Source organism: Erpetoichthys calabaricus, chromosome 2 (assembly GCF_900747795.2).
Source record: "Erpetoichthys calabaricus chromosome 2, fErpCal1.3, whole genome shotgun sequence".
Lineage (NCBI taxonomy): Eukaryota > Metazoa > Chordata > Cladistia > Polypteriformes > Polypteridae > Erpetoichthys > Erpetoichthys calabaricus.
The window spans coordinates 58,865,149-58,883,235 of NC_041395.2; the positions used below are offsets into that span (position 1 = coordinate 58,865,149).

At 38.9% G+C, this 18,087-nt stretch overlaps 1 protein-coding gene across 1 annotated transcript in view; it reads left to right on the forward strand.

The window, feature by feature from the left end:
- The window catches only part of mapk8ip1a (mitogen-activated protein kinase 8 interacting protein 1a), a 277,120-nt gene that overhangs the window by 221,677 nt on the left and 37,356 nt on the right, over positions 1-18,087 (forward strand). The window contains exons 4-5 of the mRNA XM_028793829.2: positions 3,495-3,576; positions 9,538-10,404. Of these exons, the coding sequence (XP_028649662.1) occupies positions 3,495-3,576; positions 9,538-10,404 (949 nt within the window). The remainder of the gene's footprint in view (positions 1-3,494; positions 3,577-9,537; positions 10,405-18,087) is intronic.

An 18,087-nucleotide genomic window follows, 5' to 3' on the forward strand; every position in this document is an offset into this window, starting at 1 on the left:
AAATGTCAGTTATCAAGCTATTTATATTAAGTATATTGTGTTTTATTCTTGCATCCACAGCAGGATGTATCTAACAGTAGAGCAATCAGGCTGGTGTCAAAATCAATGTCATAGCTTATAATATTCTGTATGTGTGCCAGAGTTCTGAGTCAGACTTTTTGACAGTAGTTCACATTCTTTGATTGCTGCATTACTAGTTCCTAGATTTTCAGAAAAATCTGTGAATGAAAGTTTTAGTGCTATAGAAGGAAGTGGATTTAAGGAATCTTATCTATGATTCATAGTAATGAAAAAAGTGTTTAGCTGCTGGGCAAGGACATATTCCTTCATCATTTTTCTACACTAGCAGGTATTCTTCTTGTACAGTTGTGCTTAAGTTGTATTTTGTGTGTTCTCCAAACCCAACTTTCCTTTACAGAATTACCAGAAGTCTGATTCCACAGCAGTATTTGCAAGTTTCTTCAATTTTTTCATGGAGCAAACTTACTCATACTGGAGCAGTTCAGAGTCACCAGTTACTCTAACATGAATAGCTGGGAAAGCTGTTTGAATAAAACACAGACATTGAGAGAATGTTCAACCTCCATAAAGACAGAACCTGTGGATGGATTCAACTCTACTGTCCAACATGCCACCCTGTCATCAATGGATCCTTCTAAAAAAATTATCTTTAAGAGGTTCTTCATATCCTAACTGTTAATATCCTTCAGTTGCACTTTACCACAAGGGGTCATAGACTGAATACTTGACTCACAGACTTGAAATGCCACATTGGGTTTACATGCCTCCTCATAAAGGCCTGATATTAGATGTGACTTTTCTGTATCACGTGCAGCTCCTTGAACCCTTCTAATAAACAAGCCAAATGGCATTCCTCTGTATTTAAAAATATACCAAAAATGGACAAATTTCCTACTCTTATAATCATCAACTGGCATGATCTTATTTTAGTGTGTTATAAAATAAATTACATGGGAATGAGCAAACACAAATGGTTTTTGTGACTAAGCTGCTTGATACATATTTTGTTCATAGATTGATGGCTTATTAATCCCAAAGGAAATTGCAGAGTTACAGCAACGGACAAAAAGGAAAAATTTACATACTGTATAACAAGAAAGATCATAACTTAAGTATGCTAACAAGATACAAATACACATATAACAAGATTCCACCTTGATAAAAAGACAAGTGCCTGTGTGTCTGTCTGTGTGTCTATCTATCTGGTTGCTTTGTCTTTCCAAAAGATGGCGTATCACAAACATTTGTAATAAAATGCTGTGCATTTGTCATTCCAACAGATGGTGCATTACACCCATTTTTAGAAATGCATTTTTATTACTACGTACATTTCAAAATACATTCCAATAGATGGTGTACTGCAAAAGTTATTGCTGAAGTCTGCATTGATTACGTAGATTTCAACCTGTCTTAGATGCATAGTGCAGCTAGTCCACCTTAATAAAAGGATAAGAGTCTCCATGTGTGTGTGTCTGTCTGGTGGCTTTGTCTCTGTCAGTCCAACAGATGATGCATCATGAACATTAACACTGCGTTTTGCGCCAGAAGTGACTCTACTCCATTGGGGCTTTGAGCAAGGACCTTAACCTGTAATTGCTTCATCCTGAGTACGACGTTAATCTGCATCCTGCCCTGCAAGCAGGTCCTCCAACTTGCAGGGAAAACTCGGGGGTTGGTGAAAGGATTGATACCCCAACCACCAGTTGTTCCAGTGTGGTGCTGAGGTGTCACCCGCTGCATGGCTTCACTGGGGTCCCAGTCTAGGTGGTTCATCATATGGTGTGTGTGGCAACGTGCTGCGCATGCTCCCAACCTCATGCTCATACCACACGGCATATAACACTGCCATATGCATTGCATTCGTCTTTCTAGCAGATGGTGCATCACAAACATTTGTAGTAATGCATGTTATTACTACAAATGTTTGTGATGTGCCATCTGTTTGAATGATGAATGCAGTGCATTTTATTACTACACACATTACAAAATACATTCTAATACAGTAGACGGCTCACTGCAAATGTTAATGCTGACGTCTGTGTTGATGACTTAGATTTCAACCTATCTTAGCTGGGTGGCACAGCTTTTTATTTAAAAGTAGATCAACAAAGTGTAGGTATTACTAAGTGTAAAGTTGTTAGAATTGCATAAACTTATAAGTACCGAATAGCCATTGGCACAGTATATTGCACATGGCATCATGTCTTTTAAGATGTCTGCTAAACCAGTTCAGTACCATTTAGCGCACAGGGAGCAACACCACTTCAGCCGAGGAATGAGCCATTATGGGGCCTGATGGCTGAGGGTAAAAGTGACCTGACATAGCACTCCTTGGAGCCGCACAATTGTTTCAGTCTGTTACTAATTGTGCTCTTCTTTTTATACAAAACTTCATACATGGGGTGAGAGTTGTGGTCCAGGATAGTAAGCAGCTTCCTGAGTGACCACTTTCTCCAGTGCGTCCAGCCTGACTCCCAAGACTAAACTGGCCTTTTCAATCGGTTTATTTCGTCTGTTGGCATTACCTGCACTAGTGTCATTTCCACAGCACACTAACACATAGAAAAATACATTGGCCACTACAGACTGAAAGAAAACATGTAAGAGTGGCTGGCATACACCAAATGACCTCTGTCTTCTCAGGCCATTCTGAAAACCTTGTTATATACTCTCTGAGTTGGTAGTCCAGTCAAACCTGTCATTCAGATGCGCCCAAGATATTTGTATGTCCCCATCAATGTGAACTGGGGACAGAGTGGACTTGAACTTCCTGACGTTTACAATTTTCTCCTTTGTCTTACTGATGTTGAGCTGCTTCTGATTCTGTTTGCACAGAAAACCCTTTTGCTATATTCCAAAAGATGAAATGAAATATTTGGTTGTCTTTTTTAACTGGTGTTCTAATATAAATATGAGTCTGTACCTTCCACAGTGAGCTCCTTCCTGCATTTGCATTTGTCTTTTTTCTTCTCATTTTAAGAGTAAATGTGACTTGATCATTTGCCTGACTGCTCTTCCTGGGATCTCCTTCTTGAAGACTGTCAGCTGATTAGCACATTTTCCACGTTGAATGAGACAGACTAGAAGTGTTGGCAAGAGGATGAAACTTGAGAGGCTGCTATAACAATTATCTCGGCTGGTGCTTGATTGAAGTTGACACCTAATCGATCCAAACCTGCTTTTTAATTTGTATCGGATTTTTTTTTTTTCATTTGCACAGAAGACTAAAAAAATATCTCCAGTTTGTGTGTCTGTGTGTTTTTTATTTTTTCCTTTTGAAAACAGAAAGTCTGTTAGGTGAGTCTGGTGACAGGCCTCAGGGGCTTTCAGCTCGATTCCTGCCTGGCAATCTGAAAGGGATCCCTGCCCCTTTAAATGCGCGCTGCAGCTTGGAACAAAGACATCTAATTGTCATGCACCCTCACTGTTCAGCAAAATTAAAGCTTTGTTGTTGTTCTTAATTAAAATCGCAGGACACCCTGAATAACAACTCGTTTGGGAAGAAGTACAGCTGGCAGGAAAAAGTCTCCCGGTCGTCGTCACCCTTGAAGACAGGTGAGTGCACATTGATGACCAGTGATCTCAGACCCCACCACCCCCACCCTGGCCTTTGTCAAATTTGCTGGAAACTTTGTCAGTGCCGTCAGCAGAGGCTGCCGGGCTTTGTGGGGGAAGTGAATTTGGAAGCAGATTTATGGAGTACAACTTCAAATCTGATGTTACAAGACGAAATGACAGCTTAATTCAAGGTCGCTGGTAGTTGATTCATTTATTTAATTATTGTTTCTCATCTTTCAAGCTTTGTGTTGCACTGCAGTTGCCAGACAAGCAACCCTAATGAGCAGTCATAGAGGCATATTGCTCTTATAACGAGATTGTCTTGGGGTGGGGATGGAGAATGAATATGTGTCATTACTGTATTTTCCAAAAAAACAGCAAGTCTGTATCATGTTCCAGATCATTTTAGAGGCAGAGAACTGTGTTAGTAACAAAAGAAACATTCCTCAGAAAGCGGCAGCCTCTTTAGAGTCCCCATCTGGGAGGACGTTTTATTCAGGGATGTGTTTGTAGTGCTCTGCATTTCTGCAACTTTCTGCTTGAATTCTCCAGCTGGATGGTTTTGCAGTTGGTGAAAATATCGAAGCTGCAAATGGGCCGTGATGTCAAACAGATTATAGTTTCTATTTTTCTTCTTCATTTTTATGCTAAATTATAGACAAAATAAATTAAATTGTTATTGTTTTAAGAACAGCAAATGAACATGAAGGGCAAAAACTGTGGCTAACTTTAACTGGAGTGTACTGACAGGAGTTGGGACCTGGAGCCTTTGCCAGTTTCACAGTGGGAGGGAAAGCTTGGTGATTCCATGTGGTTGCGGCTCCTTATCTGTTAGTTATGTACAATCAATTCCCAAGGGTTTCATTAAGAGCCGGCACTAGATGTGCCCAACAATCCCAAGGGAATTCCTCAGACCCCAATGTGTAGAACAATACAGCTGCTGTGTTATTTTTTTGCCAGACAATCAAAAAGTCTTCAACAGCATACAATGTCTTCACTACTTCATTTATTCACTTTCTAGTAATTGAATGAGAAGAAACCTACTTATTCTCTCCACTCAAAAAGTTGTATTGTGTTATTTTTGCAAAACTATTGTTTGATTTTATAAAACTTTGTGCTTTTTCACAAAGATATCGCCTGCTGCTGCCAGAAACATCTGGCATGTGTATGCTTTGATTGTCTACTGATAGCGGTTGAGGGAGAGGTTCAGCAATCAAGGGACTAGAACTGAACCAAAGTTATAGGTATACATTTAATTTTAATCGGGTTAAGGTTTTGCAAATAGAGTACAGGTGTTTAAACACTTGCTGGGTGGTAGTGCAGAGCTGTAATTCCTGCTTCACAGTGCTAGGGTCTGTATCAGGTTTTCATGGCCTCCCCATGCATTTGTGGATTGATTGGTATCCATGAGTCTACTTAACTGCATCAGATTCTCATTTAACACTGCATACTGGGAATATGTGAGTAATACTTCTCAATTAACAAAATACGTTCGGTCCTTCATGAGGTGTGAAGTAAAAACAGGGGCAGCTCTAGGATCATGGCAGCCCTGGGCATAGAAAGAATCAGTGGCCCCTTCACCCGCCAATGTCAATATGGTATCTTATGCACGGCGGATGGCCACGTCCATTGTGGACGCTGCCTAGCCTCCTCGTGCTCATGACACAAGCATTTAACTTTTGCCGATATTTGCCGCTGCGTTTTGCCAGCTTTTGTGTACTCGAAATCTCTTCATTTTGCTTAGAATGGGTATGCGAATGTCTTGTGTTCCCTATCCGACTAGATATTCACTATGACTATTGCGCTAACACTACTTTATTAAAACTAGGTGAAACATTAACTTGTAAGACGACTCGCCCACTTACACTAGCTTTGCTTCTATATGCGTGTGTCCGTAACTTGAAAGCCAAGTGGCGGCCCATGATATTCTCATTACGGCAGAACGTTATAATACTATATATAGCTTACTGCTCCGACTCTAGCAACATTAGTAAATACAGTGTACTGATTAACAAGAAACACAATGTTTTTCGGCCACATTGCCGTCAGCTGTGTAGTTATTTTCTCTTTCTGTTTTATATTCAATATATATTGGCGTGGCGGCCCCTGGGATTTGGCGGCCCTGTGCAGGTGCACAGTTTGCACATGCCTAAGGCCCCCCCTGAGCACTGCCTATTTCCCCTTCCCCAACTTGAGCCCCCAAAGACTGAAGGTATTAACACTGTCAATATCACACTGTTTCAAAATATCTATAGCAAATAACAGGATTCAAACTAAACGGATGTTTATATGTTTCTGTTACTGAATTATATGCTGCGCACACCATTTTCTGATTGAACCCTACAAAGGAGACTCCACCACATGCCTTACACCCAGTGCTACTGCAATAATCACTGGCTCCTTGTGATCCCAACATAGGCCAATTAAATCCACCTCTCAACACATGCAAGATTAAATTTACAGTATACACGCAGTACCTATAGCTTCTGTTCAGTTCTTGTCATTGGATTGCTCACTATGCACATGCTCAATCTTGTCCTCACTAGCTCTCAGTAGACAACCTGTAAACATACATGCGTGATGACACCAACCAAAGCAAGCAATATCTTTGCAAAATAATGCAATATTGTGAAAAAATGTCATTCTTTTATGAAACAGCACAACAACTAGTGTGAAATAATACAATACTATGATGAAATAATGCAATAATTATTTCAAAATAATGCAATTGTTTTGCAAAATAACACAGTAACTCTGCAAAATAATGCAATCATTTTTTGAGTAGCGGGAATAAGTTTTCATAGATACCAACACTGTAAAACACCATAATTATTTAACGCAGTTACAACCATTTAGCCAACAAATTTCCACAATTCACAGTCTATTATTCATTTAGGTTCTATTATGTTTTGCTATATAGTGCACTGTAAAATAAATACCTATAAAAATAAGTTAAATTAGCTGTACATTTTCACAAAAAAATGCAATACAATGAAGGTTAAAAATGTTTTTAAACAAATAAATGCATGTTTTTAGCTACCAAAATCAATTCGTTATTGCAGTACACAAGAATATCTTGTGCCTTGAATTGCTGTATTTCCATAGACTTACAATGATGCTGTATTAATATAATATGAACATTTCTCTAAATTTTAAATAATACAGTGTCTATGATTCTGACCATTTTTTGACAGGCTAAAATTTTTAATAAAACCTCTAGCACATAATATGACTTATAGTCAGAGGGGATATCAAACTTGACTACTGCAGTTGCTGACCTCGTCACTTGAGTACCGTATATACTCGTGGATAAGTCAGGACTTGATTTTACAGTATAATTTCTGGTATTTTATAATGTCGGTCATATAAGTAAAATGCAGAAAACTCACGCTATTGGTCCAAGAGATTATGGTATGCTAATGCCCAACTGAGAGAGTAACCATGGGGCACACTGCCTTTTTTTCTATGTGGGTGCAGCAATGCGCTGTATCAGCGCGTACTCCTAACCTCCCCCTCTCTCTCTCTATTGTGCCTACATGACCACACGGTAATACCCAAACTATTCTGAAGCAACAATTGCACTGATTTGTGTTTTTTGTATCTCACACCTTCATACACCATTATGGTAAGATCATCCCTTATCTAAGATGGAGTGTTCAATCAGAAGAAAATATGAAGCTGGTTTTAAATTAAACGTCGTTGAAGTAGCAAAAGAAATTGGTAACTGCGCTGCTGCAACAAAATTCGATTTGTAAACTGATGCGGGATTGGAGGAGGCAAGAAGATGTAAAAAAAAAAAATTAAGTGTCGCATTTTTGAATGGGGCGGCACGGTGGCACAGTGGGTAGCGCTGCTGCCTCGCAGTTGGGAGATCTGGGGACCTGGGTTCGCTTCCCGGGTCCTCCCTGCGTGGAGTTTGCATGTTCTCCCCGTGTCTGCGTGGGTTTCCTCCAGGCGCTCCGGTTTCCTCCCACAGTCCAAAGACATGCAGGTTAGGTGGATTGGCGATTCTAAATTGGCCCTAGTGTGTGCTTGGTGTGTGGGTGTGTTTGTGTGTGTCCTGCGGTGGGTTGGCACCCTGCCCGGGATTGGTTCCTGCCTTGTGCCCTGTGTTGGCTGGGATTGGCTCCAGCAGACCCCTGTGACCCTGTAGTTAGGAATATAGCGGGTTGGAAAATGGATGGATGGATGGATTTTTGAATGGGTGTATAAGTCGGGGTCTGATCTTATGATCGATTTTTCGGGTTACAAGACCCAACTTATATGTGAGTATATACGGTATATCAGATTATACAACTAGAAATCACAGGGGATGACAGTTTGGATGACTCCGTAATGACTTTCCAGAACGGTTTCGCATTTCCAAAGTATCGTAAGCTTTCTGTCAGCCATAATGTGTTGCCCGACAGTGCCAGTGCTGTACGAATTTTTCTAGGTACGGTGAGTCCAGCCTCAACTACTGCCTTTATTATGTTTGCGAGGTTCAAAACACCTGTGTTTTTCATTCCTCAGATTATATGCATTGTACTTCTGGGTGAGAGCACATTTATTGTCAGCACAATCACAAGCATGCACACAGAACCAATTCCTACGCCTTAAGACAAAGTCAGATCTTTTCGATTTAGTCAGGCCGAACTGCAGACTTTTTGAGTCGCTGGGTATATCAGACCAAATGGCAGTCACGGGAATACAGTATATCACTACTGGGCCCGACTCTAGTACTACAAATATATATGTAAGTCAAGTCTGTGACTGAAAATTTCTGGAAAAGCTGTGTAATGTGACACAGCCTTATTGTTTGTTCATGTATGAAAATATATAATTTAGTACCTTTATCATTATTGTATTATAGCTGCAAATATGTGTAAACACTATGTATCTGTGCTGTAGAAGAATACATTGAATTGAGTCTAAATCTTTAATATAAAACTACACACTCACTGCTCACAACCACATCGATGCAAACAATTGAAAAGAGACCAACATCTTATAAAATAAAAAAAACATAATTATAATGTCCATTCTACTGACAAAAAATTGAGAATTGACCAAATATGAAAAAATACTACAGTTACTACACTCAGTCATTCTTATTTGGTTGATAAACAATTGAAGGAGAAGTTACCAATGTGAAACATCAAGAGTACTTCACACAACTACAGAGGACAACAAAACAGAGGACAGATGATGTAAAACATCAAAATCAATGCAAATAACCATGCTGATTTTACTAAAAAGAACGAAAAAATGTAAAATGTTACAATTGTTTCAGACAAATGAAACCATTTTTGTGGCAAATCACAGAGAAGATAAGAAAAATGTAAACCACTACAATTGTTATTCTAACCATGGCATAATCAAGTGGGGTCACTTCTACACCAATTAAGCTGGGTGGACCCCAATATCCGGGCTTATGCAATGAGCTTGTCAGCTCTAATTTAGTTAGTTGGAAACTTTTTCATATGTTGACAGCCTTACAGGTCTTTCAAAATGGTCCCTCTGTTCTATGTCTGAGTTAGTCATAATACTGGTGGAGCTTGCTTAAAATGTCATTCTCTTCCCAAATAACACCTGGTTTGGTGCTAAATTATGATTCATGTTGCACAGATGTGTTAATAGCGCTAATGATGGTCGTTACCATTTCACTGTGGAGCCCTGCTTGTCAGTCTTGTCAGATTCACCACCTTCTGCTGTAGACGGCTGCCTCTCCTCTGTCTATCATTTGCATATGATTTTCCTTGCTGTGTGGTATGTATTTTTGTTCTCTTTAGATCCTCCACTCTGCATTGCTTTGCTGACACTGACTAAATTTACTATTGCTTTATTTATTTTGTCTAGTGATAGTCAATGCAGTCTCTAATGCTGTGATTTTGAAACCTTTTTTTTGAGTGCTTTTTTGACATGTTTCACAACAAAATACTGACTGATTGATGTGGTTCTTTGATCTGCTTCTTTCAGGAGAGCTGACCCCAACCCATGACCACATCTGCTTAAGTGACGAAGATAAAGTTCAGCACAACACCACGCAGACCAAAGACAAAGGCACCTCCACTGATGCTCCTTGCCGTCGCACCTCTTCAACTCAGAGCACTGGGGGCACACGGTCCAAACTCCATGAAAAACCCACATCGGGCCTACAACAGCAGCAGCAACAACAGCATCACAGTAAAGGTTCTTCAGAAGGTCACAGGGACCGCATTCGTTACCACACAGATGTACGGCTAGAGGCCACTGAGGAAATCTACTTAACCCCTGTCCAGAAAAATTCAGACTCCTTGGAGCATGATAAACCCTTCCTCTCTCAGTCCAGTGAAAACCGCATGTCCATTAGTTCAGACATAGACACTACACATTGCCAGTCACTGCCCAACAGAACAAACCCTTCAATTAGCGAAGAAGATGAAGTGTATACCACTACAAATACCTCATCAGTAGATCACAAGATGAATGTTAAAAGAACAGCAGATCATGGAGGTGATGCTTTTCAGGCAGCCTCTTATATTCCACGGACGTCTGTCAGCTCTGAGGCCAGTGGCCTCTCTTATGATTCGGTCAAATATACTTTAGTGGTAGATGAAAACATGCAGCTGGAACTGGTGAGTCTCAAGCAGTGCTATTCTGGTTACAGCGATGACAGTGACTCTGCAACCATCTATGACAACTGTGTGTCCTCACCCTATGAGTCCGCTATTGGTGAGGAATACGAGGAAGATGCATTGAAACGGGACTCGGTGTGCCTCTCTGAAGACTCTACTCCTGAAGTAGACATGCCTTTCACCAAGAAATTTCTTAATGTCTTCATGAATGGACGATCACGATCCTCAAGTAAGTGTTTCTTGGTTTCCCCTGGATAAGTTACTTGATTTTTTTTTTTAATTCTTTAGTAGGTAACAAATTTTCATTAAAAACTTCAATATATTTTTTGTCTCTATCATTTCTGTGAAACGTTTGTACCCAGCAATGAAAAAAAGGAATTAGAATCCCATCAGATTGCTGTTTGATTTTCTGAGGGTTAATAAATGAAGCACTTGTGCTCACATGAAAATAACATGACAAGCATCAAATTAGTTCTGACATTACTACAGACTTGCTGGTTATTTACTAGACACTCTTGTGTCTCACTGTACATTGATGGCACTCATTTAGGACATATTTAAATGAGATGCTGGTAAAAGATGCAGAACAGTTTTCTTTTTAAAGATCTTATAAGGAATGTATTTTTTATCCCCTGCAAACATTTATGTTGTATGCAATGGTGTGCCAGTCCCTGTTGAAGTGTTAAGTATAACTGTCATTATTAAGAAACTAGCTGTGTAAGCCTATGCTGTAAAAAGCCTGGGGTTCTACAAATTATTGAAATCGTCAGAAAAAAATGGAAATGTAGTGATATCAGGTAATTGAAAGGAACTACTCTGGGCATCTCTCTCCTAGGATGATTTGTTTTGCCGATGTGCTCACATCACTTGTGTTAGTAGCAGCGGGAGGAAAAGTAAAAGGGATACTGTTTTGCCGATGTTAGCGGTTAAGTGACTTTGTCTTTCTTCGAAGGTTTCATTTTGCTGACGTGCTCACCTCGCATGTGTATTAGCAGCAGGAGGAAAAGTAAAAGAGACACCGTTTTGTTGATATTAGCAGCTAAGCGACTTTGTCTTTCTTCTGAGGCTTTGTTTTGCAGATGCGCACACCTCGCTTATGTATTTGCGGCTAAGCGAGTTTTCTCCTTCCTCGTTGGCGGAGCCCTTACCCCGACTCCACCTCTCACTTCCGGGCCGGACAGACAGACACACTTCCACGAGTAGACGTTTATATATAAGATGGTAAAAAATGCACAAAGGTGAGAGCTTATGCTTGAGCCACTCTCTGGACAGAAAAGCAGCTAAGAAAGTGATATTTTATGTTATTTATAATAATAAGTGTTCTAACTTGAGAAACTGAGAGCCGTAACTTGGAGAAACATGTTGACTAACTTTTCATGTATTATAAGAATAGCAACGTGAGAAGTATTATGAATGAAATATTTTTGTGCATTTAATAGCTTAAATGAGTTGATAATGCATCTCATTATGTTATCATCAATTAGGAATTGCAGAATCCTGAATACATTCAGCAAGCCATTACATAGTTGCACTTTTAACACCATTAATGCTTTTGTTTAGAAAGGTTTGTGGGTTATTTACTTGAGACACATTTAAACCTCTAAACATAAATATTTAATATTATGCACTTGTATAGCTTTGGAAAAATCTAAAATACTTCATGTTCCTTTTTATCTATAAATGTTTAACTCCTGAACATGAAGCAAAATGATCTCAAAATATGGTCTGTGCATGTTTTGGATTAAACTGAAATAGATTTTTATTTCTTAATGGACTCATTTAAAATGTAAAGATAAAAATATTAAAACAATCAGATTATTCTCAGACAGCAGATACTGTAGATCCACCACATAATTTCTCCGTACGCCTAAACCAGCTCACCATCAAGTAGTGATCAACTCAGAATGTCTCTTTACCTGACTGTTCAGGACATGATGGCTTCAGATCAAATAACATGACTGCATAATAGATCGTTATCATTTGACTTAATGCAATTTATTACCAGGTATACTTATGAGCAACTTTGTATTTAAAATAGGAAGAAAATTTCATAATTGAAAATAGTGCAAGGACAAACTCCTGGGAAATGCATGTAAACATTTGTTTAACATGAGGTGAAAGGATGGGTTGGGCTGGGAGCAGGCGCTGATATTACGCTGCCACACCCACCACATGACAGACCACCTGAATTGGGACCCGAGTGCAGTGGGTGACACCTCAGCAGAGTGTAAGATTTTTTACGGTGGCTGGAGTGCCAGTCCTGCCACCAAACCCCCAAGTTTCCCCCTGTAAGTTGGAGGACATGCTTGCAGGGCTGGATGCAGATTAACACCATACTCAGGACGAAACATTAAGTAAAAATCTTTCATAAATTCTAACTTTAGTTAAAAGATTTGTATACATGTTTAGGTGTAGGAGCATATCATTGAGCTTGGGAGTTTTTCACATATGCAGTCTGTTAACTGTCAGGCAAGCAGACAAGAACTGGTAACACTGATGATCTGATTATGCTAAGGCAGACTTTTGTCACAGTAAAAAAAAAAATATTTTCAATCTGCGATTCACTGTAGCTTGCAGTGTACAAGCGAAACATGATATTCAGGCCTGATTCACAGGTGTGGATGAATTACAGACCACAATGCTTCATTCATTATCATTAACGCATACAATCACTTTGTCTGTGAGTCCCTGTGACTCTTGGGATAGCGCTTAGCTTCACAACAAGTCTGTCAACTGTGTGACAGGGTGGGAAATTTTCTGCCTGAAGTACTACTGAATTCTATCAGTCTTCATCTGTTGTTGTGATACAGTTATCGGTTGTTAGTACAGGTCAAATCTGTTATGAATGTGAGTCTATTGGCTGTGGTTGTATTGTAGACATTGCATTTTTGTATTTCAAGAGAGTATTACAAATGTGTAGATAGATTTGTCAACATTTAACTTGAAATGCTTTCAAACCTGTTAAGGTTAAGCCATAAAGATGTGTAGCTTGGAAACCCACCATCCATCTTTTTCCCAAGCACCATTCAGATGTTAAAAGCAGTTAACTAGGAAGTAATGTACATGTCTTACAGAAATGACAAAAAAAGTTTTCTTTCTTGTGAGCTAAAAATAAAATTGAAAACAAAAAGTATTCTTTTACGAGCACGTACATCTGGAAGGTTAACTGGACAGCTAAACCATAACTGTTGTCAGCAAATGATTGGAATGAGTTGTTCACCAAAACTCAAAAATAAAATCAGAGATAAAATTCTAAGACAAAGACTGAGTTGAAACAAAAGAGCAAGGGCCCAAACTAGAATGCTGAAAATGAGTCTTTCTAAGCACACTTGTTAACTGACTGAATCTGTACCTCAAACCAAAGGAGTTTGCACTGCTGCAGTTTATCAGCATACTAGGAGAGCGGACTCTAGGAACAGGCAGGAAAACCACACCAACCATTACCTGCCCGCAGCATCTTTCAAAATGGTGATGTGACCCAGTTTAAATTTAAACAAAAAAATGTAAAACTTTCTCAAGCAAAGAAATGAAATTTGAACTCATACATAAAAATGAAGCCCCAAAATTAAACTTTCGAAATATAAAATATTCATAAACTAAAAAATTATTCAAGAACAAACAATTGCTAAATGTGTTTCCTAGTTCTTAACAAAGGCAGGTTACTTTTATCATTCTTCATTTTCACTGAAGGCATCTTTTACCTTCCAGATATAAAATTATCTTAAGTGTGGCTTAAATGCTGCCCTCATGTACCGTATCTATTTAAATTTAAAATGTGTCTATTTAAATTAGCAACACGTCTCTAAGTAAATCTATATTATGTATTAAAATGCAGCAGGGCAATAAAAGGTATGAATACAAAGTAAAATTAATTCCATCAGTTACATTGTTAACATCTTTAGTTTGAAGAAGGTGTTCATTATGGTTAATTTTAAGACTAGCATAAAAATCTAATAACAATTCATGTTATGTCCTGGATATCATAACATTGAAAAGAGGAGGAAATGTTATAATATCTACATTCAATAATGTGTCTGACATAGATAATACAAGGAGGTCCACCTTATCACTCACAGAGCTGAACTACCAAGAACACTAACAGGCACACAGCTGTGTACTGCAGCACAGTGGAATCAGTTGTGAATTACAAAGAGAGAATTTCAAAATAAAAGATGTCTTATATAATACATTGCAATTCCCAACTTATGTTCAGATCAAGTTGTCTTTCTTCCCAATCGTGTCTCTGCAGATATCGCCACCATTCCCTATGTGAACATTAAGGTACCCTAGTAAAATTAGAGTCAACAGAGCAGCAAATCCAGTGTCTCTAAACAATAGTTTAAGCTATAAAGAGAAAAATGTAAAGTTCCATTGAAGTTACTATCTTGTCCATTGGAACAATCTCCAACTGTATGTCACTCAACTGGGAACTTGTACAGTATATATTCACATATCTGTCTGGTGCCTCTCCCATGGGGTAATAAGAGTAGGAAACAGAGAGACCAGCCTTGATTATGAATACTGAGTGGAGCAGTGAGTGCAACAACATCTACCCAATGTCAACCTCCTGCTCTAGTTCCATCTGCTTTCCTGCAAGAAAAGATAAGTTCCACATTTCAAGAACCAGGCTCCATTGACAAAGTCCAGTATGTCTGGATCTATGTCCCCTCTTCACAGCCATATGACTGGTGTTGCACCCAAATCTCACCCTTTCCACTGCAGAAACAGAAGGTAAGCAGAAGATATCAGACTTTGGGAGGTTTAATTTAAGATGATGTTCATTCATCTGTGGTTAGATAGCAGAGACACCGTCTTGAATAAAATATATGGGTGTAAAGAGGGAAAAAGATGAAACATCTACACAATGTCTGCTAAGTAGTGAAAAGGGGAGCCATGGGAAAAAGTAAAAATGCAAAGGAAACAAATGTAAAAGGAAAAGAGGGTGACCATTTACAGTGATCTAATCAATAAAGAATACACCCAATTGACATTTGCACATCATTAAGAAGCTGTTTTTTCATCCAACTGTCCACTTGTTTAGGTTATGGAAGACCAGAACCTGTCTCCGCAGCATTAGTTGTAAAACTGGAACCTACCTGTTGTAAGGACCCCTTAGTCTCACACCCACATCAACCACATACAGAAAAATGTAAGAAAGGCTGAAGGGCCTGTAGCACCTTGAGCTTAAATTTTTAAATTTAAATGTGCAATTTGTCTGGACGCAGTGAAATTGATTGAATTTGAGTTACTATATATGACCACAATACATTTTCCACAAATGATCCTCAATAACATCTCTAAATATATTCTATTTTACAAATCTTTTCAGCAACAGATAATTTCAGGCAGATACAAGTAATGTAACAGGAACATATCTGTGGCACTTGCTAATCCATAACCTGTGCTATGGTAAATCACTGACCTCTTTGTGGTCATATCCAGCAGATGATGTTTCATTTTCCTTGTTTTGTTGACAGGGAATTAATTAAGTGCACACAAAAAAGTGAACATCAGCCCATGACAGTCGGCATGCTGTTCTGTAAAGAGGCCAGGTCGTCTTGGTGGTAAGATCTTGTCCTGTTCTGATGATCTCTGGGGGAGATTTGAATTGGTCCTAATGTGTCTTGCATGCCAAGAAAGAAAGACTTCTGGCTGCTGTATCATTTCTAAATCAATCAGCTGATTACCCAGTAGGCTGCATTGCAGACAAGAATTGATTGCTATTCTCAGGAGCCTGTCGACTCTGCTTGGAAAAGTCATTCTGCAGCTATATTATCTGCACTTGAAAGGTTTTGTTTTTTCATGCTTCATATTGGGCATTTTGAGGAGTGAATTTTCATAGACAAAGTGATTGTAAAATATGATCTTCAACAGTTTAGCTGCTGAAAGCAGGATGGCATGGCTTGAAAGCTGACGGAAGTTAACATATTAAATGGCTTATTGTTGAATCCATGATTTACATGGCCTGTTGGATATAACAAAGGACCCGGTAATATGCTCATCTATTTTGATTTTCTAAGATAGCAAAATATTCCAATAACTGGTTCAGATATCTCCTCATCCTTTCAAATGAGCTATTCATCTTGTGCTTATGGTAATATATTTTTTCAAGCTCTATTTCATATGATTGATATAATTAATAGTGTCAGTAGTTATTTTTTCCAAAACTGAGATATACACATTACCATTCAGGGCTAATATTTTTTCCTACCTATACAAAATTAGACTGGGCATTAGACCAGGGTGCCAAGCAGATGGTATGAGACATTGTTCATAGCTGCTTAGCCAACATCCTTCTTGTTACTGCCTCCAGAGAATGTAGGCTAGCACCCATAATAGAGCCAGCTTTCCTAATTACCTTTTTAAGTCTGTTGGCATTTCCTGTTCACATGCCACTGTACCACTGCGTAAGGAGCCAAAATACCTCCACAGGATAATGGAACATTTGCAGAAAAGTTCAACCTACACCAAATGATCTAAGCTGCCTCAAGAAATAGTGAACTCTGGTCCTTTTCTTTATGGCTTCTATGTTTGTAGGCAAAACCAGAGTTCTGTGTAGGTGTCTTTACATAGCTGAATCACCTGTACTTGTGCTCCACAGAGTCACAAACACATTACTTCTCTTCTAGTCCAATGCTGTCCCCTTGGGTTTACTAACACTGAGCTGCAGATGGTTCAGGCTGCAACACTCTAGAGCAGTGGTTCTTCAACTTTTTCTCTTGTGACCCAGCTTTTCTTTTTCTATGTCTTTGTGACACACAATTGCCATGAGGTGCCATCCAAGGAATAGAAAATCCTTTGCGGAACTGTTGTCAATTGACATCCCCATCCCCCTTGGAGAATTGCCACCAACTGACTTTCAGGGTGGGGTGGGGAATCCCAATTGACCAATCGCTGGTGTTGTCTTGCAGGGGGTATTGTTTCCCCTTGCAAGCGGCAACCCATCACAAGGCATTCCACTAACCTTTTCTCATTCATTTCTATTGTAAATCACAACTCAGCATGATCCATGCACAGACATTGTGTGACTCAAAATGGGTCGCAACCCACAGTTTAAGAAAACAACAACTAGAGAGTTATTCACTAAGACCTGTCTATTTTGGTTTTTGTCCACTAAGTGTTAAAATCAAAGACAGAAGAGAACTACAGTACTGCATGTGAAGTTTAATAGATTAATATTGGAAGTCTGGCATATACAAGACCAACAGGAGTGGAACTGCTGCTGACCATGCATTGACATTTACATTTATGTATTTGGCTGACACCTTTATCCAAGGCGACTTGCAACATTTATGATACAACTGGCTATATTTCTTTTGGTTTTCCAAATGGTTTTCTTTCTGACACATGCTGTAACTCTATACCATCTTAAACTGTACCGTGCTAGGGTTTTTTATTTGGAGTTGTGTAAGATTAAAAGGTATCAATAGTCTGTTATAGAAGCACAAAATACATTTATATTTTATTACAAACCAGTTACTAAAGGCTGACTTGTTGTCATTAACAATTGTCAGTATCAAAACGTTTTGTACAGCATTCAAATATGCAAATATAAAATGGAGGCGATCATGTCTGGTTTTCATAAGGCTGAAGGTTTTCCTTTCTGACAGACTTAAAGGAGTTGTCAAATTTTCACACTTACCAATCACTCATTAAAACTTGGCCATGAGCTGCTTGAGAAACAGCTGGTGCTGTTAAGACAGAAAATGTGTGTGGACTCTTTTGGTCCATTTAGTTTTTCAGTTGAACTTGTTTTATGGATGAACCAGAGACTTCATAATATATGGTCAGACATTTCTTAGGCCTGTCTTGTCACTCTCTCTTTCTATCTGCTGCTCCTTTATATTTAAGTCACCAGATCGGTCGTGTGTCTTACTCTACATTTTGACTTAGAGATGAGACTCTGCTTTAG